General features: G+C 45.7%; 1 protein-coding gene across 3 annotated transcripts in view; it reads right to left on the reverse strand.

The window, feature by feature from the left end:
- Positions 1–22,996, reverse strand: part of RGL1 (ral guanine nucleotide dissociation stimulator like 1) — a 158,840-nt gene that overhangs the window by 21,811 nt on the left and 114,033 nt on the right. For all 3 annotated transcript variants that reach the window (XM_040636294.1, XM_040636292.1, XM_040636291.1), the window contains 8 exons: positions 22,752–22,936; positions 19,068–19,192; positions 17,450–17,665; positions 13,841–13,944; positions 10,649–10,733; positions 5,588–5,677; positions 2,987–3,073; positions 1,628–1,660 (listed from right to left, as the gene is read on the reverse strand). In XM_040636294.1, the coding sequence (XP_040492228.1) occupies positions 1,628–1,660; positions 2,987–3,073; positions 5,588–5,677; positions 10,649–10,733; positions 13,841–13,944; positions 17,450–17,665; positions 19,068–19,192; positions 22,752–22,936 (925 nt within the window). The remainder of the gene's footprint in view (positions 1–1,627; positions 1,661–2,986; positions 3,074–5,587; positions 5,678–10,648; positions 10,734–13,840; positions 13,945–17,449; positions 17,666–19,067; positions 19,193–22,751; positions 22,937–22,996) is intronic.

Genomic DNA, 22,996 nt, shown 5'->3' on the forward strand with positions numbered 1-22,996 from the left:
TAAGTTCCCCGTCCCCATCTTCTTCAACCCGTACGCCTCAGTAAATAAGTATTGGTAGGGTTGAATATCTAAACAGTCCGGGGCCTCATAAACTTGAATGTTTGGATTTCCTGACTCCTTGGGTTTTTACTACTCCAGTAAATCCTTTTAGTTAAATCTTTTAAAGCTCACAAGAGAAGCAAGTATATAAGTATGTCCAAAATTATTTATACTTCTTTGGATGTTTCAATAAAGATTTTTTTTAAGTCAGCAAAGGGTATAAGCCTTAGCTTTAGGTTTTATGCTCAAACTTTCCAGAAGTTTAACAAGCTAGTCTTAAAAGGAAAGAGAGTAGCATCCAGGGTGATTCTGAAGTGAAAGGACAAAGATGGGTAACTCTGGAGGCTAGTAAGTGAATTTGTTTTATTGTTACAGGACAGGACAGAAGAAACAACAACAGGCAGGTTCTGTGGGTATCAACTTCCCAACCAATGACCTCAGCTTTGGTCTCGATGCCTTCAAGGAATATTTATCATCACACTAAAGAAGAAAGTATACTCTACCAGGGACAAACGACTTACATTTGACTCTCTTAGCATATCTTGTTACTAACGAGCTCAGCCTGGTTGGCTCCTAAAGGTTTGGTTTTAACACAATTGTCATTTGCTCCTGTAAGTTTCTCTGACCCCACAAGTTGGGGATAGATGCCCTTCCTACGTCTTCCTATGATACCCACGACTTCTGCTCACAAGCCCTTATCAGTTGTATTAGAACTATCGACTTACTTGTCTACTTCCTCCTGGACTGTGAAGTTTACGAGGACAAGGAGCACTGGGGGTTTTTTCTGCAGCGACCCCCAAAACTATCAGAGTGCTTGGCCCCTGTGAGGTACACCATCAATACGTGGGGAATGAAAGAATGAAACAACGAAGGAATGAGTAAGCTTCCTTAGTCATGAGTGCTATGGGGTGAAGGCATTCCTCTGTTGACTCATTTTCCTTCGCGTCATTTAACTATCTATTTAAACACACCATCTTTACACTAAAACCACAGCAAATTTTCAGAGCTCTGTTTCCTCTTTTTTTTTAGTGCTGTGCAAAGCCATCCACTATTCTCTCCACAGAAAAATTCACCCCTTCCCATGCTGACAGGAAAGGAAAAGAATTATCGACACGTCACAGTGAACACCCTTTCCTTTCCTCTCGGAGACCCAGAGTTCACCATCTTTATTAACTCTTCCATATGTCATTTGCTCTTTTGAAGCCCCTTCTCCTTCACAGGATGACCCTGGTGCTGTCAAGGCTGATTATAAAGAAGAGATGAGGAGGGGTGAGGAAAGAAATGTGGGCTTTGCAGCAGCAGGATGGGGTCTCATCCCGGCTCCACTACCAGGAGACCCTTGGTCCCATTATCCCATCTCTCTGGGGGCAGGTCTCCACACCTGGGAATTGAGGAAGATAAAACCTACTTCACGGCACTCTGGGGGAGTAACACACAGGATCGCACAAGGCACAATCGTATATGATAAGTGCTTGATAAATGTGAATTCTTTTTTTCTTCTTGCCACTACAAAAAAAGCCTTAAATCCCTGCTTCTCTTTTTTCATGCCCAGATGATGTAAAATGGAACACTGCAGCCCTCTACTTACCCTTCTCCTTTTCTCAAAGTTGATCAGCCCACCCTGAAAGAAATTAAATTAAAAAAAATAGTGACAAACCAAGCTACTTTGAAATACAGCCCCATGTTGTCCTATGAGTCATTACAACAGATCACAGGGATGATAAAGCCACGATGATCAATGACACTACAATTATGGCTACTGTGTAGGAAAGGAAGCACCATTTGCTTCTAGAAAAACATTCTTTGAATTCTAATAGGACATGATAGGCAGACAGCCTTCTTATAAAATGTCCAAAACCAACTAAAATAGCAATGATAAGGAAGTTACAATTCAGAATCCAAAGACATTTGTAGAAACAGGGCAAAAGCTTGAGTAAATGTTCCATTACACTTTATTTCTTGACCCAAAGCAACAAAAACAGGTGGCCATTGACTCATACTGGAAACCAAATTGTCAATGGTTTATCAAAAGGGAAGTTGCTTCTACATAGCCTCATGAAAAGTTAAGTTTCAATTCTTCATCCCCCAGCTCCTGTTCTCAGTAGGCCGAATATAACTTCTAAATCACCGGTCACTCCCAGAAAATTCCCCAGTGCTAATGAGTGTTTCCTGAGATAAGCTGAGGCAGAGGACGTGGAGAGACAGAGCTCGGGAAATGCAAAATGAACGAGCATGCCCACAACAGTATGACGAGCTGGAGGTAGGCACACGCAGAACCACCGCCAGGCCTGCTAACTCTGAGAGAGGAGAAGCTGACTCGTCGCGTGTGAGAACCAGGGACGGGACAGAAACTTAGATACACAAGCAATCCTTAAATCTCACTTCAAATGTCAAATTTCTTCTCCACTTAATATTTTATTACAGCTACTAACAAGCAGCTTAACTTTCACTTCTCTTCCCTGGGAAAGAGCGTGCACACAAGAGAAAGCACAAGGGCGCCTCAGGACAGGTAGTTATATGAAAAAAGAAAAGAACAATTAAAAATCTACAAAATTGACAGCCTCCCTACCCCACCAAGTAGAATGCTAGGGCTTATCATCCCCTCAGCCCTACCTGCCCAAGTGCTACTCAACATCAAGGTCTTTCTCGAACCCACTCCTTCCATAAGGCTCTGCCATCACCCCCGCCTCCCCTCCCCTGCATATGGAACTGACTGTGACCTCCCCTCCTCTCTCATTGCACTTCTGTCAGAATTCCTAGTATCTCCATAGTCACCGCCGGCTTCAATACTAGCTTCCACTAACTTGTGACTCACTTCCGGTGTTGCTCTTCTTTGTATTCCTCACGGCACCTAACACAGTGCCGCGTACATAATGGGCCCTCTACAGACACGAATACCGTGAATTTCTCTCTTGGGTATCCACAGCACCACATGCACACAACTCACCTCGATGTAGTCCTGCAGAGCAGTGTCGAGCATGGTGAGGTCAGTCAGGAAGGTGCCCAGGTAGGGCACGGTTCCCTGCATCACACCCTGAAGAGCAAGCACAGCAAAACGGTCTTTACTGTTACGAAAAAGTGGAAGCAAATGCACCTCTTGTTGGCTCAATTTGACCGTTACGGGTGAAGGCAGCAATCTTTGAACGGCCAGGTAAGCCTTGACAGCATTCGGAGAAAATGAAGGACCATTTAAGACCATTAGTGTTCACCTCCATGAATGACATTTTTAAGATTTTTAAAAAGGATGGGAATTCTGTCACCTAACCTCTAACTCTCAAAGTTATGAAAACAGGCCTCAAAGCCAGGAGACCACACAAGTATGTTCAGGAGTGTTCACAGAGGATTCATATTTTGCTTAGGCTGTTTCAGGGGATGTCTTTTCTCTTTCAGGGTGTGTGGATACGCTTGGTGGTTTAGAAAGGCCTCACCATCGGTAAGGGTGGGCAACTGTGCACTGAGGAAGCGCGTATACCACAAGAGCAGGGGTGTCACTATTAAAATGGCCTCTTGGGGGGCTCCTGGGTGGCTCAGTTGGTTAAGCATCTGCCTTCGGCTCAGGTCATGATCTCGGGGTCCTGGGATCGAGCCCCGCATCGGGCTCCCTGTTCAGCAGGGGGTCTCCTTCTCCCTCTGTGTGCTTGTTCTCTGTCTCTCAAATAAATAAATAAAATCTTTTTTTAAAAGTGGCCTCTTGGGTTAGACTTTGTGGCTCACTTCCAAAGGATAGAGGCGGGAAAGGGAACAATAGTAACTTTAAAGTGGAAAATCTGGTAAAATACTACTTTAAGTGATGAAGGTTAATATCACCAGTGACTCTTTGATAGGACATGATGAAAATGACACTTCACTTCTGTGATCGCCTTCCCCCAAATCCATAACCTCAGTCTGTTCACTAGAGAACAACAGACGCACTCTGACTGTGGGACATTCTAAAGATAACCAGGGACGGTGTTCCAGGAGACTGTCAAGGTAAGGAGAAAAAAGGAAGACTGAGAAACTCTCACAGAGCAGAGGGGCCTGGGGAGACAGGACAGCGCCTACAGCGTGGCCCCTGGCCTGGCTCCTGGAGCAGAAAGAGCGTCCTCATGCAAAAGTGGTGCAACCCCAGTCCAGTCTGGATTTTAGTTCATAGTAGCACGCCAGTGCTGGTGCCTCAGGTTTGACAGATGGGTCATGGCCAGAGAGGGTGTGGACAATGGGGGACACGGGCTGAGGGCTTCACAGAAACTCCATGTACTATCTGGAACTTATCCGTAAACGCCATAATAAAAAGTCTATTTTTTAAGAAATGTTGTCTCTTGGAAATGAAGGCAGAATCACTTCAGCTGCAGGCATATGCAGTATTAATCTCACAGAATTTCCTTTGAGATCATCTCAATTCTCCATAAGGCCGCTGCGGCACTAACCATTCTAAAGGGAAAAGAAAAAGCGGCTTCCATGGATACCTTCTCCTCACTTCCATTCAGGCACTTAGAACATTCTGGAAGGAAACAAAGCCCCAGCCAGGGCAGGACTAGGTTGCTCCATGGGAGGCCGGCTGTCTCCTTGGCCAGAACTGACTGGAGAGGTTCACCCCGAGGACTCGCTCTCAGGCGGTTTGTCCTTCCCTGTTATGTGCACAAGGTCTCATCCTGAACTAAAATAATCTTTTTTTAGCAGCTATTTTTAACTTACCTTTGAACAACCAAAAAAAGTCTAAAATGCTGTGAAATGTTTTATAGGCTTTATGGTTAGGAAGAGTCCTATCATTCAAACACAACACTTCTGATTTATGTCCAGCCTTCCAAAGGAGAAAATCCTCCCGAAGCAGGGATGAGGAGATCTAGAGGTTGTCAGTCTCTAATCTCCTCTCTCTGGTTTTCCCCCTTCCATGCTAAAAGGGAGAACTTTTAAAATAAAGCTTTAAGATAAAGCTAAAGATAGTAACTATCTTTCAGTCTTAAGGAGGGAGGTACAGTACTTCTTTGAGTATTGAAAAACTGGAAAAAGGTTTAGTTAGTCCTCAGGATTAGTATGGAAAGCTGGAAAATGGAGAGAGGGTTTGGAACAAATGAAAAGATCTGCCAGGACATAGAACAAGTCCTCCTGGGAGCAGACACTCTTTCCTCAGCACTCATGTCCCTAGGCCACTGAGTGTCCAAAGCTGACTACAGTAGGCATGCCTGTTGGGGAACCAAAGCCCAGGAGGTCTCGAGGCCAAGGGAAGAGCAGCTTCTAAGTGCAGGAGTGGACAGAGGAAGACAGCAAGAAGGGAGGAAGTCTACCACTTGCAGACTTTGCCCCTTACCTCTAGAAGAAAAACTGTTCCAGAGAACACTATGCTTTGCGACTCTAAGTGTTTATTTCCCACTGGGTCAAATAGGAGTGATAATATGTCTCCTACAGACCTCCCAGGGCTGAAGAGAATAAATGAAGTAAAGGATGGAGAACATTCCTGGAAGCCAGGGCGCCCTGAAGATCGAAGGTGCTGGGGCCATGCGGGAGCCCCACCACCCACACTGGGCTGCTTTCTGACGGGTCCTTGGGGAAGACCGAGGGCTGTACATACCATATCCTTCTGGAGCTGAAGCCTCCTCTGGGTCCGCTTCTGGTTTTCCTTCACGCTGCTGTCCAGGTTTGCAAACTTTGAGGTTCCTTCCTAAGAAACAGAAGCACACACAGAGGAGAGTGATGGAGAGTGGCAGCAGAAGGAAGAGAAGGGACACATAGCTTCTGGTCTGGAACCCCTGCACAACGGCCTGCACCCCATGCAAAACCAAGAGGCCTCAGACAGGCTCTGCGCTGAGTTATGTCAATGTTTGGCGGGCTTGTCACGAGTGGTCTCTTTGCAATAAGGTCTGGGGGCCTCGGGTGATCCCATTTCCCTCCTGCTTTGTAAGAAGAACACCTGATTTGGTGATAAAATCAATGGTCAATACCAGGCCCGCAGTTCCCAGAACCGGAGGCGGTTTTTGCATACCCCACATTTCACCCGGACTAATCATATGCCCCGGAAATGAAGCTCTTCCTCAGTACATTTTGTGATTTCTTGCTCTTGGCCTGAAATCCATGTGCCAGCATTCTGTGAAAGAAAAGGGATTCTTTCTGTGGTCATTTCTTAGCTAAATGAAACTTTTGTGCCGGAAGTTTTCTGAGGAAGTCCAGTATCGTGGAGCAGCACTAATCTAGGAAAGCCAGACCTTCGCCTATTTTCCCCCCCATTTTCCTCCCCCAGCCCATCCTCCTGAGTTGCTTTCCTCAGGTCTGGAACTCTTACAAGTCGATTCTTCCTCCTGGGGCCTGGAGACCAAGGGCCACCCTTGCTCGGCTCCTGTCTGTTGTCACAACAAACTCTTCTGCCGATGGTGACTCAACGCCAGTCTGCTGACTGAACACAGGGTTTTGGGGTTTTGTGGTTTCAGGGTCTTTTAAGTTCTCATTTTCCAGGAACTGTATGAATGGGAGGCAAATTTCACAATCCGGTCGGGGATAAGCGCTCCGGTAGCTTTTCCTCGGTCAGTCTTCCCGGGGTTTATGCTGTTCCCGTAGCATGTGACCTTCCCCGAGCACACAGCGCAGGCGTGCCTTCTGCAGACTTGGCCTTCCCGATGTCAGCGAGGCACAAGATCCGTCACCCACCAGCCCTCCGCTGGGTCCAGAACCCACAGTGACTCACGATCTACTTCAATTCTCCCTGTTACAAAGGATGATAAGGAGCAGTACTGTTTAGCGACGTCCTGCGTAGAGCTCTTCCTGGGCATGAATGAAAGCCACCCAAAATGTGCCATCTTCCAAGCGAGGGGGTGGCGAGTCCTCCCAAATCCTTGAGCATTTGCTTGGAGTGAGAAATCACTTCTGTCTGACCCGAAGATGAGTGTCCATCCCTTTCCTATGTGGGTCCCTCTGGTTCCCTCCCAGCTTCTCCATCGCTGGCAGAGGCATCATGTGTGGAAGTTATGGAAGACGGATCTCAAATTCTTAAGAAGGATTTCTGACAAGTTAAAAGGCTTCCAAGAGCCACAGACTAGCAGAGACGGAAAGGAAGAGCACTCGGGACAGCCTCCTTGCTGGGAGGGGGGTGAAGACCTGAGGTGAGAGCTTGCAGGCTTGCAGATTTCATGACTTCAGGATTGCAAGAGAGTGAGGCTCCGTTCCTGGCTGGGTCTCTGAAGAGGGGCCCAGTGCCAGTTCCTACAGATGAGGTGTCAACCGAAAACCTACTATTTGCCACATCCAACGGTGTCCACTTTCTCCTTTCTTGGCCCTAAATCTTTTGCTCTGCAGCTCTCACACCACCGATCCCTTGAAACCCCTTGGAACTTTTCACAGGTTTGCTGACAGCATCACACTTGCTCCTTCCTTCTAACTCCTTTGCTGGCCACGCTCATGTTCCTAGTGTCTCTTCTTCCGCCAAAGTCACCTTCTGGGTTTTTGCTATAATCGGGTCTTTGGAAATGTCACCCTTACTGACTGTCTATGTTTGGATGAATTCCAAATTGCTCCCTCTCTCTCCATTAACCTCCCGCTCCCTTCCTATATCTTTCCCCCTCTGTCCTCCTCCTCTCGCTCTCTCTCTCTCTCCTCCCTCTCTCTCTCTAGTGAAAATTTTTCACCTGAGTCCCACCTTTTCTCTACCGCCATGAGTTGAGGTGCCCTTATCCGTTCTGTTCGCAGGCCTCGGGCGTATGCAGGCACTGGATTCCTCCCAATCCGTGCTGGGTACTTCATCGCCCAGAAGTTAATGGTAATGACCTGAATGGGCCTCCAGAGTCCTAACAGTCCTGCTCCAACCGTGACTTGGGCGGGTTTTGGAGCTTCCCTACACATACGTTTCCGCCAGAGCCAAATTCCTGGGCCTTGCTCACAATTGTTTCTAGCAATTCCACCAGGGAGAGTTCTCACCCAAGGGTCCCAAGAACCAGGATGATTTGGTGGCATTCTGCTTTCCTGCTGCTTTAAAATTTATGGACTCTACATGCACCTGCTCAGAGTGATCTAAGTTCATTATCAGAGGTTTAAGATAATCTTTGAGAAAAATAAAAACATTTTTTCCCAACAATTAAAATGAAAACCTTAGTTTTTGTTTTGTTTTGTTTGTTTTTTAGATTTCTACTAATTATTATGTTGCCTCAGCCAGAATATCATAGAGGTGGCACATCACATCTACCCGGAAATGGAGGAGAAGACCCGTCTTTAAGACTAAGATTACCCAACTGTAAACCAGTGAGGGTCCAGGAACGGCATATGAGAAACGGAGGTCAGCAGTTTCTCTCAGTGGTTCTTTTGAGAACCTAACTACCTTGATTCCTTTTTTATTTTTACAGTCATGCTGAGAATTAACACTAAGAATTATATACTTCGTATGAAGAATGATCAACAAAGGTGACTGGAAAGGGACCTACATATACATATGGCCTGCCCCAAACATTACGCCACCATAATGATAACGCACAGACCACAGGGATTCATAGCCAAGTTTTTCATTTCTTTGGGACTGGAGCCATGTAGAAGAAATTTAACTTCGAGCACGAGGGCCAACTTCTACATTTAAGAAAGTTTTACGGGACCTTTAATGTCTAGATATGGCTTTGCTTCTAAGGTTTCGGCCAGAACCTCACCACCAGGCAACAGGCTGCATGGCCCTGAATCTATCTACGTTGGAAGGATGACTCAGAGCTATTGGGATTTGAATGTACGGCTCCAGTTAGTCTAGCTGTGTATTCCTGACAGGGAGACCACAAAGCCCTCTCCTTCCATTTAAAGTCTGCAAATCCAGGGGGGACGTGAAGCAGGGAGTAACGCGATCTCAGCAAGCCCTGGTTAGTGTGCAGTTAATCAGTAGGCCGAATCTGGAGCCTTGCTCCTCTCGTCTACTCCAAGAAGGGCCAAGAGGGGGCAGCTTCTCAGTCACATGACTCCGAAGGCCCACCAAGTCATGGAGTCGAACAGAGTTTCTGAACACTAGCTGTGTCGCAGGCACTGTGTCGGGCATTAGGGATAGAATGGTGACAAAAGGAACCCAGTTCCTGCCTGCAAGAAGCTTGCAGGCCAGCAGGGAGACAGCTGAGTACGCGGGAGAGCCCAGAATGAGACAGACATGCAGGAAGAGCAGGACTTATCACAGAAGGACCATCACAGATGCCCTTACAGGAATGAGTAATCTGATGGGTGTCAGGTGGAGGCCTTTTCGTAGGGACCCCGCCTCCGCGGGACTTTTATCCCTGCTCCAAGTCCGCTCTGAGCTTGCCGAGGTAGCCCATACTTTACTCACTTTCATCTGGTATGCATACTTTGGCTTCGCATGCACACAGCATGCCAAATATGAAAAACACATGTGCACACAAATATTTTACCTTAGTCAACCTTCAAAACAAATACAAATACAAAAAAATACAAAACAACAAATATAAAAACAAACACAAATATTTTATCTAAGTCAATCTTCAAAACAATTCTGTGAGGTCAGTGGACTAAACACTATTATTATCTCCAATTCACAGAAAAAGAGACTAGGGACAAGGTTCATACCCTCTAACGGCCCAGTTCAGCGCTTTGGTAGTGCGTACCCTACGATTTTATAATCGTCTACTTCTCTACCTCCGCCATGAGACGTCATCTCTTTCAGATCAGAGACCGCCTTCGGTGCGGCTGCACCTCGGACACCTAGCGCACTGTGAACGCTCAATCAACAGTTGTTCAACTACTGATCTACCCTCTCTGTGAAGTTTCCTCTGATCTACCCTGCCCCCTACTCCCAAGTGGCCAGAAGCAACAGTTTTACACCTAGTGATGGAAACACAAGTTTTAGAGTCTCACCAGGTGGGGTTCACATCCTAGTTCCATGACCTACCAGGTGTGTGACTTACGACCCAGGGCTTACCTCTCTGAGTCTTGGCTATCCGCAAAACAGGGATGATAAAGTCTCCTTTATAGAAAGGCTGTGAAGATAGTATCTGGCCTATGTGCCCCTCTGATGACCATTCACAACCTGTTATTTGTACATTTATTTGACTACTTTAGTCTCATTTAGTGTCTCCATCCACCAGGCGGAGGGTAAATTCTTGAAAATGGGTTCAGGGTTAGTCGCCTTCATACATCTAGAGGCCACTCCAATGCTTTACGAATACTGGACATTCGACAAATGTCTGGAGAAATAAAATCAGCCAAGCTATACTTCTACCTTCCTATGGTTCAGAAGTCAGCACTCACTAGGCATTCGCTAAATACTGCTGACGGGTCCATGCAACTTGGTCCAAATACAGGATGTGGAATTGCAGGCTTGGCCTCTGTCATTCTAGAAGATGTTTTGCTGAGGAGGAATATTCCAGGGCCTCTCACCCACCTCGCTGCCAGCACTTGGTGTCCGCAGAGCGGCTCGTTAAAGAGATACACCCGTGAGCACAAGTTTCACAATCTGGTTGTGTAACCGTGAAGCTTCAGGGCTGGACGTTCGGTTTTCTCAGCCCCGAGCTTCTTCGATTTGCCCTCAAAAACAAAAATTCTGCCTTCTAGTCACTGCAGGCTTTCTCCTGGGACTGTAGGAATGTAGGGAGCCCTCAAGCCACTCTTGCCTGGAAAGGATTCCAGAGCTATCAGTGACGCGGCCCGGCACCCCCACCAAGAGCCTCACCTTCATCAGAAGTTCCCGGCTGGTCAAATGGTTATTATGGTCTGAGAAGATGTCTGAAAGTTCTTCAAACATCAGCATCCGGTCCCTGGGAGAGGAATGAAAAAAATACTCACAAATAGTGAAAGGCCCACATCTTCGGCCCTGCAGCCCTCCGTTACCTGTGGCCACAGAGGGATTGTACTGGTCTCAGGAGCAGAGAGGAAGCCAATGACTTTTTTAATGCAGGCTGAATTGTTTTTTTTTAAGGTACACATGGTCACCTATGTGAAGAGAGGGGTTTTCCCTCATGATTATAACATGAGTGTATAATCATAAATAAGGATTGTTAAATTAGGGCATCAAGCTGTTTAGCTGGGACATGTTCTTTACAAAAAAAAAAAAACATCTGTCTTAGCAATCCACACACAGCCCCACGGGGACCCGAGAAATCACACTGGCCGGTCCCCTCATTTGGAGATGAAGATTTGCTGGCGTTTCTGTCACTAAGTGTTGAGCATGGCAGGTGCAGAAGCCAAATTTCCTGAGTCACAGGCCAGTGCTCTCACATCGGAGTCAGAGTAGATGGACGCAGAACGGGCTCTGGTCAGGGGAGGGGGCTCAAATCCCCACTCTGCCCCTCCCTCCCCGAGGGTTCTTGGGCCCTTTGCTTAACCATCCTGAGCTTCCATTTCCTTACCTATAACAAGGAACATACTAAGAGTCCCCTTGAGGGACCGCCATGAAGGTCAGCAGGATCATAGACGTAAAGCGCCCACTCTGCCCTGTCCCTCTCCACGGGCCTCAGGCTTTCTCTCCAGCCCTCCAGGGTTACTGAGTGGAGGATGCCGGAGGCAGAGAATTAACAGGGCCCTATCATTCCACAGGCAGCACGTCATGAGCATGGGAAAGCCATTACTAACTTACTTGTTTTACAATGAGGGTAATATTATTCTTGTAATAAAGAAAACCAGCAAAGCTATTTGTGTTTTGGAAAAAATAATTAAGAACTTAATTACATGTGGGCCTAAATAAGGAGAAATAAATAGACGTCTTCTCTGTCCGCTGAAAGTGATTAGCATTAAGGATTACAGGGAAAACCATCACCAAATAAGGTATCCTCACCCTGTCCCTTGAATTCAGCAGTAGAAACTATGGAAGGCGGCTATGAAAGCGCCTTCTCTGGGAACTAGGACACTCCTGCAGCATCCCTGCTAAAACCTGTACCGACCAACTAAGAAACAGACCAGACACCCACACTGTACAGGGTGAGGCTTTGAGGTTTGTTTTGAGGTGAAATCATTTAAAAAGCCAGCTGGAAGAATGGGCCTCATATGGCAACCAAGAGATTAAGATTCAACTCCACTATTTTTTTTTTTACTTGTGTTTTAACCTCAAATTTGCTGTGGAAGAACTCTTTGGCTGGCTAAGTGCCTTTCCACAGTATGCTATTGATCAACCACCAAAGAAAGATAGGATTACCTTCCACTGCAATCGAGAAGGTTGCAGTCAAGCACAGGAGGTATTTTAGCACCTGAGCACCCTTTTGTTTTTGTTTCGGTGCCACGACCAGGGAGCACTGATGCGAGGAAGGAGAGGGGCCCGTGCTACTGAGGATGAGGACTCTGTATGCATCTGATTTTCCCGTTGTTTTTTACCCAGGCCTATCATCTCGTGATTTTCCATGACCCATCTCTCTCATAAGATTTACATGCAAAGGAAAACCAATCAACTGATCTTTCTTTCACATACAGAGTCAGCTGGATTACTCAAACTAATGAAGAGTAGAAAGAACCTAAGGAATAAGTGGTGATCAAAAAAATTGCACTGGACTTTGGAAAGCGTATCTGCCAGGTTTTCTCCTGGTAGATAACAGTGCTGTAAACAGAGCACGAGCTTTGGAGTCTCCAAGCGGCTATGGCTTCTACGGCTCTGTAACACCAGGCACTACGATCAGCCACTTCAATTTTTTTCTACTGACTCATCAAAGCCTTATGTAATAAATAGTCTGACTTCCCCCAAGTAGCCTTTCTTCTGATTGAGAATAGGAGCCCACTGGTGTGCGTGAGTACTCTGGCACTCATTTTTTCAGCAAAAATGCATGAAATTCTGGTGTACCAATCTGGGTCTCTTGCAAGTTTGGATAGTGTCAGTCCCTTAGGGCTTAATCAACTCTGAGTGAACTGATGAAACGGAATGCCTAGACCTTCCACTCCTAAGGACTGAAGCCACCAGTCCCACAAGGGCAGGCCTGCCTGGGGAGCCAGCTGGCTCCCCTCCTGGCTGAAACTGACTATACCACATACAGTATAGACTGTAAACAGTTTATACATTCTTCCCTGATACAGCCTGACTTCTTGATTAGCTCAACCCCAGGTAGACCTGTTGAATGTAACTGGCCTCGTTTGTAGCCATGACACATTCCCCAGCTTCTAAATCTACTGATAGGGAACCACAGCTGCCTCCTCATTCACCTTTCCCTTCTCTGCAAAAAGTTCTCTGGTCTACAAGGGAAGCTCTGGAAATTGGGCAAGGAAGATAATAAGATAACAAGGACAATAAATTGTTAATTGTTCCAAAGGTTTCACCAAGAAATATGAAAAACAATATAAAATGAAAACTAATATTTAAAAAATACCAAATGAAAAAACAATATAACATGTGGCCAGTTGATAACTTTAGTTAGGTGCCTAGGAAGGACCACTTGGGGGTTTTTAATATCACTCAGATAGCTTTTAACCCGTTGAAACAGAAGTGCGCTGAATAGACTCTTGCCTAACAGCAAGGACTAATGTCCTATCTACGCACACGGTCCCTCCCATCTTGGCTCAGCTTCGGACTTTGGAATAACCAGGCTGAGAAATAACCAGAAGTCACAGCGAACTGCTATAACTTCATCACTCCACAAACTTACCCCTCGGAATCTAGATCATGAGCACATCCTTAAAATCATCCCCAAGGCAATAATCTCGGCTTCGGCACACTTGGCCAATGAGCCTCGACGCCTGTGGCGCCCCCCGCCCCACCCGGCCCCGGCCAACTTCAAAACTCATTAATGATTCCATGTAAAGAGCACCCTGCCTGGGACACACAGAGACTTTCAAATATGTTTCTTTAGTTATATAATATGAGCTTTGAAGGCGAGGACCCATACCATTGATACAGCGACCAGTCGCCCCAGCCAAAGAAAGCAGAGCGGGACACTTGGGAACTTACTTGGGGACGGCAGCCCAGGTCTTTTTTAACCTATAGATGGAGTTGGACTGCAGTGCAGAAATGATGGCCCTCAAGGAGGAAAAATTCTTCAGGATCCTACATTCCTGTGCGGAGAGTGATTAAAACATAAAAGGCATTTAAATATCAATAATACGGTGAGTTGGTGGTTTCCTGTTTTAGAGGTATCACAGCTGCTATGAATTCTTACCACTAAATAGGCAGCTGTATAAATACTGAACATCAAAAAGTGGTTCCTTACTCCCACCCCAGTCACCGAAACACTTTATAGGTTTTGGCACCGTATGCTTGTTTTTCTCCCTTTAATATATTTTTTGCGTTGTTGTTACAGTTTTATGGTTTCCAGCTTTCCCAGTAAAAACACGAATGGAGGTGAGTCTGCAGTGCTGTGCTCAGGAACGCAAGCTTGCGTCTGAGGCAAGCACACAGATGCCCTAAAAACACACGTGAAAGATCACTGTATCTTGAGACCCAGCGAGGGAGCCGGCAGCAGCCTTCGTGAGGTCAGACGGTATCAAACATCTCGTGGCCAACCCTTGCCCAGAGAGGTGTATATAACTTGGCAATAAAAATTCACCACGAGTTGAACTTTGGCTTTTATGCTCTTTGCCAAGAGGGAATATTTTTATACACATTCGTTTGGTTTCAGATTGGCTTGTGCCGCGATCATAAACATTCAGAAACACCTTGGTTCCTTCGGTGTTTCCAAAATAACTTGGGCTTTTAAAATGAAATTCGCTTTGGCAGCATTTGAAAACAAAATAGAAAGAGAACAGGAAATATTCTGGATGGCATTTTCTGGGTAAGGAGAAAGGCTCTCTGATCCTGAAATCGAAGCGGCCGCTCGGAGTCTGCAGCCTCAGCAGCCGGCGACCCTGGAGTCGACGTCCTGCTGAATGAACGGCGGGGACAACGGAACAGTGAGGGAGGGAGTCCCAGTTTTGGCAACACGGGGAGAGTGGGCCGTGCCTTATGGCAAAGGAGGCATTTGGGAGTGTAATATACCCACTGAGTACACTGTGCGAGCGTGGGTGTGGCTCTGTGCACAACATCTGAAGCCAGAGACCCCGGGGTGGTTGGGCATAAAGGCACATTACTTCTAAGGTCATTTCATGAAGTCATGCTAACCCTGAACAGGAAGAGGAAACAGCCTTCTCTGACTTAGCTTGCCAAAATCTGGCTACTTAAAACTATGCCAAACAAACAAACCTCCAAACATTTTTTTCTTAGAATCAGTGCCAAAGTATTTTACAAAAGTCATGCCCGCTCTTTTTAAATGTCTCAATGCTCTCCCCTTATTTGAAAAGAGTGAGTGAGCGAGTGAGTGAGCGAGCAAGAGAGTGAGCGAGCAAGAGAGAGCGAGTGAGCATTCTGAAATACGGTCAGTCTGGAAACCCAAGCCCACGAGAGCATGGTTCAACAAAGGTTCAGAATCCAAAAGTCATGTTCCAAAAATCAAGAAACTTGCAATAAATAAAGGGACTCAGGCACAGATACTTCATGCAAATTGTAATAGACATATGGAACACATTATCCAGAAAGAGGCTTCACTTAAGGGTTTAAAGGAGTACAAGAGACATTTGGCCCCATTTCCAGAAAGGGAAGTATCTTCCAGGAGATGCAAAAGTAAAATAAAAACATAGCAGTAAGGCCAGTCCAAGAAAATATGATCGCATTAGGTCACAAATATTTTCTATGTAAAATTATTATCGCTTTTCAAATGGCCTCTCGATAGAAATTAATTGTGATTAATGCAGGAAAAGTAAAATATATCTTGGCAGGAAACCACCTATGAATTTCATTATTTTATTAAATTACTCCACACAATTTCAAGGGACGCAACATGCTCAATATTAGGAAACTACATGGCCAAGAGCAAGGACCCCTGGCTTTTAAACATGTGCTATGGGATTTGGAATAGACCTCAAATTGTTCAACTTGTATTTCTTATTATCACATAAATGCACAATTTATATTTAATTTGGACCAAAAGTCACTGTTTGAGCCACACTGTCAAACACAGAGATGCTGTATTCTCACTACAGATTTTCTAAGGAGTTGAATGGATTAAAGGATATAGCATTTATGGCAAAAAAAAAAAAATTTTTTTTCTTATCATTTTAAGAAGAAATTCCATGCCCTGTTCCACTCTATCAGAACTTCTTTTGTAGCTCTTGAAAAATGAGCTCAATTCACAATAGGAGAAATCTAAGTTGTAAGATACTGTTTTCCTACTTTTTTCATATACTAAAACATCTGTGGTAACAGACCACCTAAAAATTCAAAATAAGGCCAATTCCCTAGAACAATTATGGCCCTGCTCTTTAATCAAAGACAACAATAGAGAAAGAGAGAGAGAGAGAAGAGAGTGTGTGTGTGAAAATTTAAGCATTATGCCCTAAACATCAGGGCTTAACAAAAGAAATATATATTAGCATAGAAAGCAAAACGGGCTTTGGTTGAGGGTTGACCCATATAACCCAGAACACTGACTACTAAGATATTTACATAATACTTATGTTTCAAAGTTTAGTTAATTACATAGCTTTTGCTGATGTAATTTCTTCTGCCTCCAAAAAAAAAAAAAATCTTACCCCATCTTCAAATACCAAAAATTCTATCTAGTATTCAAAGATAAATTCAAATGTCATCCCATCCACAAAGCCTTCCTTGATCCCCCCAGTCAGAAGTGATTTCGCCCTCCTCCACAGCTGTAGCTCATCTCGTAGGGCCCCACTCCTCCTCTGCCTCGGCTGAGATCATTCCAGTCTATCTTAGCTTCCTTGTTTGACTGTAGGCTCCTGTAAGACCACATTAATTGTGCTTATCCTAACGATGTCCCCACGGTACATAAAACTGTAGCTCACGTGCATTTAAGAGCTCATGAACTATCTGGTGACCAAGTGACTGAATACTGTTCACCTTTTCTGGATCATGAAGATACTGATCAGCGAAGGTCACACAGGATGTGAGCAGCTGACCCAAGAGACCAGACTGACACTTGGCAGAATTTAACTCAGGCCTAGGAATAAACTCTGTCCCTCCAACTTCAGACAGAAGGCCCTCCCGAAAAGCCCCAGATCAATGTGAAATCTGTGCATCTCAGTCCTTTGGAAAAGAGATTCAGGATTCTAAGAACGTACCAGCTTTTTATATCGGTAGATGATATAATGCTTCCGGGTGCTGGAAGGGTGCATAGGTGGGTAATCATTCTGCGTTGCAGAGTCGTCTGTCTGACGCTTAGACTATCCAGTTCTATTTACTGAACATGGGTAGGATGGGCACTCAGTTTGTGAAAATAAGGGGAAAACACATAGCTGTGTTACCCTGAAGACAGCGTGTGCGGCAGCCCATGAGCAGAGACAAGTTTGCGAGGGACCAATTTTCTTCAAAGAGGAAAAATAAGCTCCTAAGTTAAGAAAGGCGACTTTTCTTCTTACTTTGGAGGAACAACAATAACAACAACAAAAACCCAATGGTCCCTCACATGTGGTCGTTTGATTGCCTCGCAAATAGACCCCTTTAAACAGAGAGGTGGAGTAGTCTCCAACATCTACTAAATACAAAGAATATTTTTAAAAAGACAATTACATGAGCAATGTTAATCCACTTCTCGATGACTTTGGCTCTCTGCTGAGTTTTGAGTTCTTTGCCGCCCAGGATGGTGCTGACAACGCATTTGGTGAGCGTGTTAAACTGAGAGATGGTAGCACGGATCGTAGGAGCCAAATGTTTGTTTTCCTTCTTATCCCTTCGAGACCAAATGCAGCCCAGGCAGTGGTGAGGCACTACTTTCTTGAATAGTTGCTAGAACAAAAGAGAAACTGACTTCAAGGACCACACAGATACTTCATATGGCAAAGCACATCATCTGTGAATTGGTATTTTATAAATGGACAAACAACCCTTTTCTACTTGACTTGCCTCGTCATGTCTATTTCAATGGACACAGGTAAATAATTAATATCTTAATTATTAGCCCACATGATCCTTCTAAATCTGCTAGACTGAGTACATGGAACACAACAGCCAAAAGAAAATTTTAAATGACCAACCACATTTTGACTTTTCTATCCCGAAAGACAAGTACAAATCTATACTAGAGGTCGAGAGGATTTTGACCCCAAAATCACATTAAGGGTATATTCTGGGCACTCACGATCATGAATTGGGTACAATGCATATGGACGCCCAGTGACCACCTGAGAAGTGATCCAAAGAAGTATAATCCATGCGGCATTGTCATCAATGAGTTCTACAGGATTTCTAAAACGAAGAAAGTTAAGCATCGAAAAGGAAATACCATTCAACATCACAGAGTAAAAGGAGGAAAGGAAGTTACAGCCTGGTTTCCAGGTCTTTGCCTAAAAGTCATCACCAATGAAGTTTCCTATCTTTCTTTGATGTTATCGATTGTGGAACAAAATCAAAGCAAATTCGTTGACCAGATACAATTCTCACCTGTATGACAATTCAATTCAAGACATGTAAGGGTTTGTATGAAAGAGAGAACACCAGGATTTTCTTTACACAGACTCTCTGATTTGCTTCTGATAGTTTATTTGCATGCTCACTAGCTGGAAACTCTGTCACGTTCTATGCTGCTTTCTTCAGAGTGGTAAGTGCAGCAGAGCTAAAACCGTCACAATAATTTATAATAGCCCTCTTTTCTTTAACTGGTATTTACCAGCTAACATTGCACTAAGACACGTGACCGATGTCATCAACTATGTATGGCTAACAAACATATTCAAACACCAAAAGTACAGGAAACACATAGACACGAACTGCCAGATAGAGTCACACGTGGACGCAGCAAACTTATTTTATCCTAATTTATACTTTGACCACTTTACAACCCTCCAAATAAACAGTTCAGATCTTGAAATATTTATGAGTCTGGAGGGAGAGAAATAGCCATGGAACAGGGTAGATTTTGTGTCACAAGAATCAGAATTCTTATTTCCCTCCGTGTACCGAGTGCCAAGGAAAAAGCACCTTCACCCAGAACCGCAAGAAGAGCTTAGGCCTGAATTATTCAGATGACTGATTCGAGTCACATCTTCACTCCGCATTTACAGGCACAGCCTCTCTCAAGGATCACAAAAGACTTAAGTCACATGACCCCACTGGCCTTCCCAGGCCACCAGCACTGTCAGTCCCCGAGTTTTATGTACAAGCCCATCTGAGGCACAGAGAGAAGACGTACTGCGTCCATATAGGTCAGCTGCTCTGCCACGAGATCTTCTGGGAAGCACGTGAATTCTGCAGGCCCTCCACCTTCCAGTTCCTCTTCCTCTTCCAGGCTGAAGAAGATGGTGCTGGGAAACCCATCTGTTCACAGATGGAAAAAAAAAAATTAGTATTTTGGTGCCACTGCTTATGACCTTGTTAGTAGAGTCAAACTGCACTTCCTTCATTTAGAAAGAAGAGGGCTAATCCTTCAGAAAACGCACAGGGAGAAACGGTAAGCACGATTAATCTGAGTGAAATGGAGGTCTGCTTAATCTCTGTCGGTTCTTTATTCAGTTCAGAGGCCTCATGTTATCCCTTTGATAAACCAAATTCTTAGGCCAGGGACACAGGGAGATTAGGTAAAGTCTAGAGAAGCAGAGTTGGGCTACATTCTGGGGGTTTCCCTCATCTTGGGCTCCCACATACCCTACACTCAGGTTAAGGACTCATCAAGCCACTTCCTAAGCCCCAACTACGTAATTTGTAATTATCGCCATTGATAACCAGAAGCCTAGAAGGACTGCGCATGAAAGCAGGCCACGTTCTGGGGAGGAGAATGGGCCATGTTGGTGTGAGAAATGCTGCTGAAGTCCTCATAATTCTAAAAAAGTCCTTAGAATTCTCAAGATGTTTGGAGTAGCTTTCAGTTTCCCACCTAAAGTCAAGTATGTGTGAAAAGAATAGCCTGAAACTAAATTCACCTGAGCCTTATTACAGATAAGATCCTCAGTTAGCCAATTACACAGGACACAGACTGAAGAAGTGAGAAAAAAAAAATTACTATAACAACTACTTGGATTCCAAATCAAAAGCTGAAGGACTCGGCCCATAGAACAGGAATTGCAGACTCCATCCTGAAAGACTGTGGAACTGGATGAAGTTGAACTTGAACCACAGCCTCCCTTCCCTGGAACCTTTGCCGATTCCTGGGTTGTTTTCCAACCTCATCCCGCACCTCATCCCCTTCACATTCCTTGCTCTCCTGTCAGATCTGTTCTCAAAAAAACAAAAACAAAAACAAAAAACTTAGCTGCATTCAGCTATATCTTGGCAGAACATAAATCAGTGTGTTACTACTCCCCCAGGATGGTTCCATTTTAAGCTTTTCCTCTTTTTCTTTGTAGAATGAGACTTTTACACATCTTGGGTCAAGTTGGGGTGGCCTTTTCTTTTTCTTGGTTTTCCAGGGGAAAGGGGTACTGAGAGTGGATCGTGCATCACTTCCCCTATCAGAGCACCACGTGGGGACTGGCCAACTCTGGTGTCAGGCATGGGATTTAAGAATGCCCCCTCCCGGGGCACCTGGGTGGCACAGCGGTTAAGCGTCTGCCTTCGGCTCAGGGCGTGATCCCGGCGTTCTGGGTTCAAGCCCCACGTAGGCTCCTCCGCTAGGAGCCTGCTTCTTCCTCTCCCACTCCCCCTGCTTGTGTTCCCTCTCTCACTGGCTGTCTCTATCTCTGTTAAATAAATAAATAAAATCTTAAAAAAAAAAAAAAAAAAGAATGCCCCCTCCCACAATCCCCTCCCAACCCAATGGGCTTGGGTTATAACTGGAGAAGGTAGGCGAGGGAATCACTGCCTGACCCCAGAGTCTGAAACACAAACAGGCACGAGCTAAAGATTAGAGCTAAGCCCTAGGCCTTCACCATTCTGCCTCCACACAGCTCTGGGGGTGCTCCTCAATTCAGTGGAGGAAAAAGAAATTTGAAATCTCAAACAAAGGTTCAGAATGCGCCTCCCATCCCTCTTGCTAGCTACTCTGTCAATCTATCCCAGTGGCTCTGGAATGCAGAGGCTGACCCACTCCAGCCAAAGAGGATGTGTGGTAAGGTCAGATCCTCTCATTCACGCAGCAAACACTCACAGTGACCCATATGTGCCTGGGATGTTGCTGCAGGCGAAGATTACGTGGTCCTTTCTCTCTGGGGCCTAGGCCATGCCTTCACCGTTTCTGCTTTGGGCTTTCTTCCAGAGCGAAGGAAGTAGAAACTTGAAGCAAAATTTTACTATTGGAAAACAATGTAGGCGAACTTTTGCTTTTGCCAGTGTGAACATGGGCAAAATAAGCCCAGGAGACCCAAGCTCCTAAAACTCCTTTTCAATAACGACCACTGAACTTTAATAAACAGAGAGTTTAGAGCTTTCTCGATTAAAATTTTCCAAACTCAGGAAAAATTCATTTTCGAGCATTGCGTAAAAGCCTTTCCAAAGTCAGGCGATCTCCCTCTCCCCCGTCTCAGATGCCAAATGAGCTCTGCCTTCCGTCGCTGGGTCGGAAACAATGAACGACTGGTCCCACCGGTTCCCCAATTAGGCCCGGAGCCAGGGGCAGCCCCGGTGGGGAGAGCTGGGCTCTCACACAGCATTTTCCACCGCGGCTCAAAGACCGGCGGGGAGGCCCCGATGGGAGTGGAGGTCCGGCAGCTGGGGGAGCGCCCCTGGTGTTCCAGCGTTCCCGGCAGATGAAGTCATCCGAGAATCCGAGTACTTGGCAGGCAGCTTCTCATGATGCGACTGCGTTGTCCCCGGCTCTGCTCCCCCAAACGTAAAACAGGTACTGTTTGGAACGTGAGGTTATTTTCTTTGGCACTGAAGCAGCTTCCCTTATCGGTCGTGAGGAACCGCTTCCTTTCCCTCACTGAGGAAAGCGGGCGTCACTTCAGGGAAATGCCTGTCAAAAGCTCCAAGTGGGTCAGCCGCCATGGCAACCATCACCCAGCAGGCCAGCGAGGGGCTAAATCGTCAGGCTGAAAGCCTGTCCGAAACTGGCTCTGACTTTCTTCAAAGATAATTCCAAGCGGCCCACGACCTGCAGTGGTGGCCCTTCCTTTGTCCTTGAAAACAGGCAGGCAGTTCCTCCAATAGGAAAAAACAGCCACAGAAACTTCCTTTGATGAGGCCGTCGGCGATGCTCAAGGACAGTGATGTCTTTCAGCTTGACAGAGAAACACCTTTTCAGGGCTTTCTGAGCTTTTCTGAGGGCAGGAGCACAACTGGATTTAATTCTTTGCCTGCCGAATGGGGGTGGTTGCGAGGGGTTTCCATTAATTAGGGAGAGGAGCCAGGAGGCAGATAATAAAAAGCACAATCAGGTTCAGTGTGGGACATGTTGACCCGAGAAGGTAAAAGATCCTCTTTCTGGTATTAGAAGAAACCCAAGGAAATCACTCTGCTTCTCGGAGCCAGTTTCCTCTTCTATAAAATGAGAGCACCAGACTAGGTGGTCTTGAAAATCTCCTTCTTGGCTCTAGAAGGCTGAGGTACTGTAATCAGCACTTTGATAAACTTCAGAATTTTTACCCACCACCAATCCCCCAGCAGCTTGCCTCGCTGAGACAAACCGAGGTCATTTATCAAGTATAGGGAGAACAGTTTGGGGCGCCTGGGTGGCTCAGTTGTTTGGCTCAGGTCGTGATCTCGGGGTGGTGAAACCGAGCGCCATGTCGGGCTGTGCGCTCAGCGAGGAGTCTGCCTGAAAGTCTCTCTCCCTCTCCGCTTCCCTCCCGCCCCCCACACACTCTCTCTCTCCCTCTCCCTCTGTCAAACAACTAAAGAAATCTTAAAAAAAATAATAATAAAAAAGTACAGGGAGAACCTATCTTCCACACAGAGGCTGGAGAATCAGAATCCAGCTTGTTCTCTGCAAGCAAGTACTCACTGTCAGTTTCCACTTCTTGCTTGTGAAACTGCTCAAGAAGATTTTGTGCTCTTCTCTCTGGATCAGAGCCTGGCATCATCCGTTTGAGATAATCCAGCAGTTTCTGTAAGCAAGGGAAGTGAGGGGGCTCCCGGAAGTCCTCTGCGCACTGGTCAAGCCAGGCCCTCAGGATGGAGGCGATGGCACTGAGAAAGAGAAAGGGAGAGTCACTGCACCCAGCTGGCTGTGGGGACTCAAAAAAGGGC

Source organism: Ursus maritimus, unplaced genomic scaffold (genome assembly GCF_017311325.1).
Source record: "Ursus maritimus isolate PB19 unplaced genomic scaffold, ASM1731132v1 scaffold_2, whole genome shotgun sequence".
Lineage (NCBI taxonomy): Eukaryota > Metazoa > Chordata > Mammalia > Carnivora > Ursidae > Ursus > Ursus maritimus.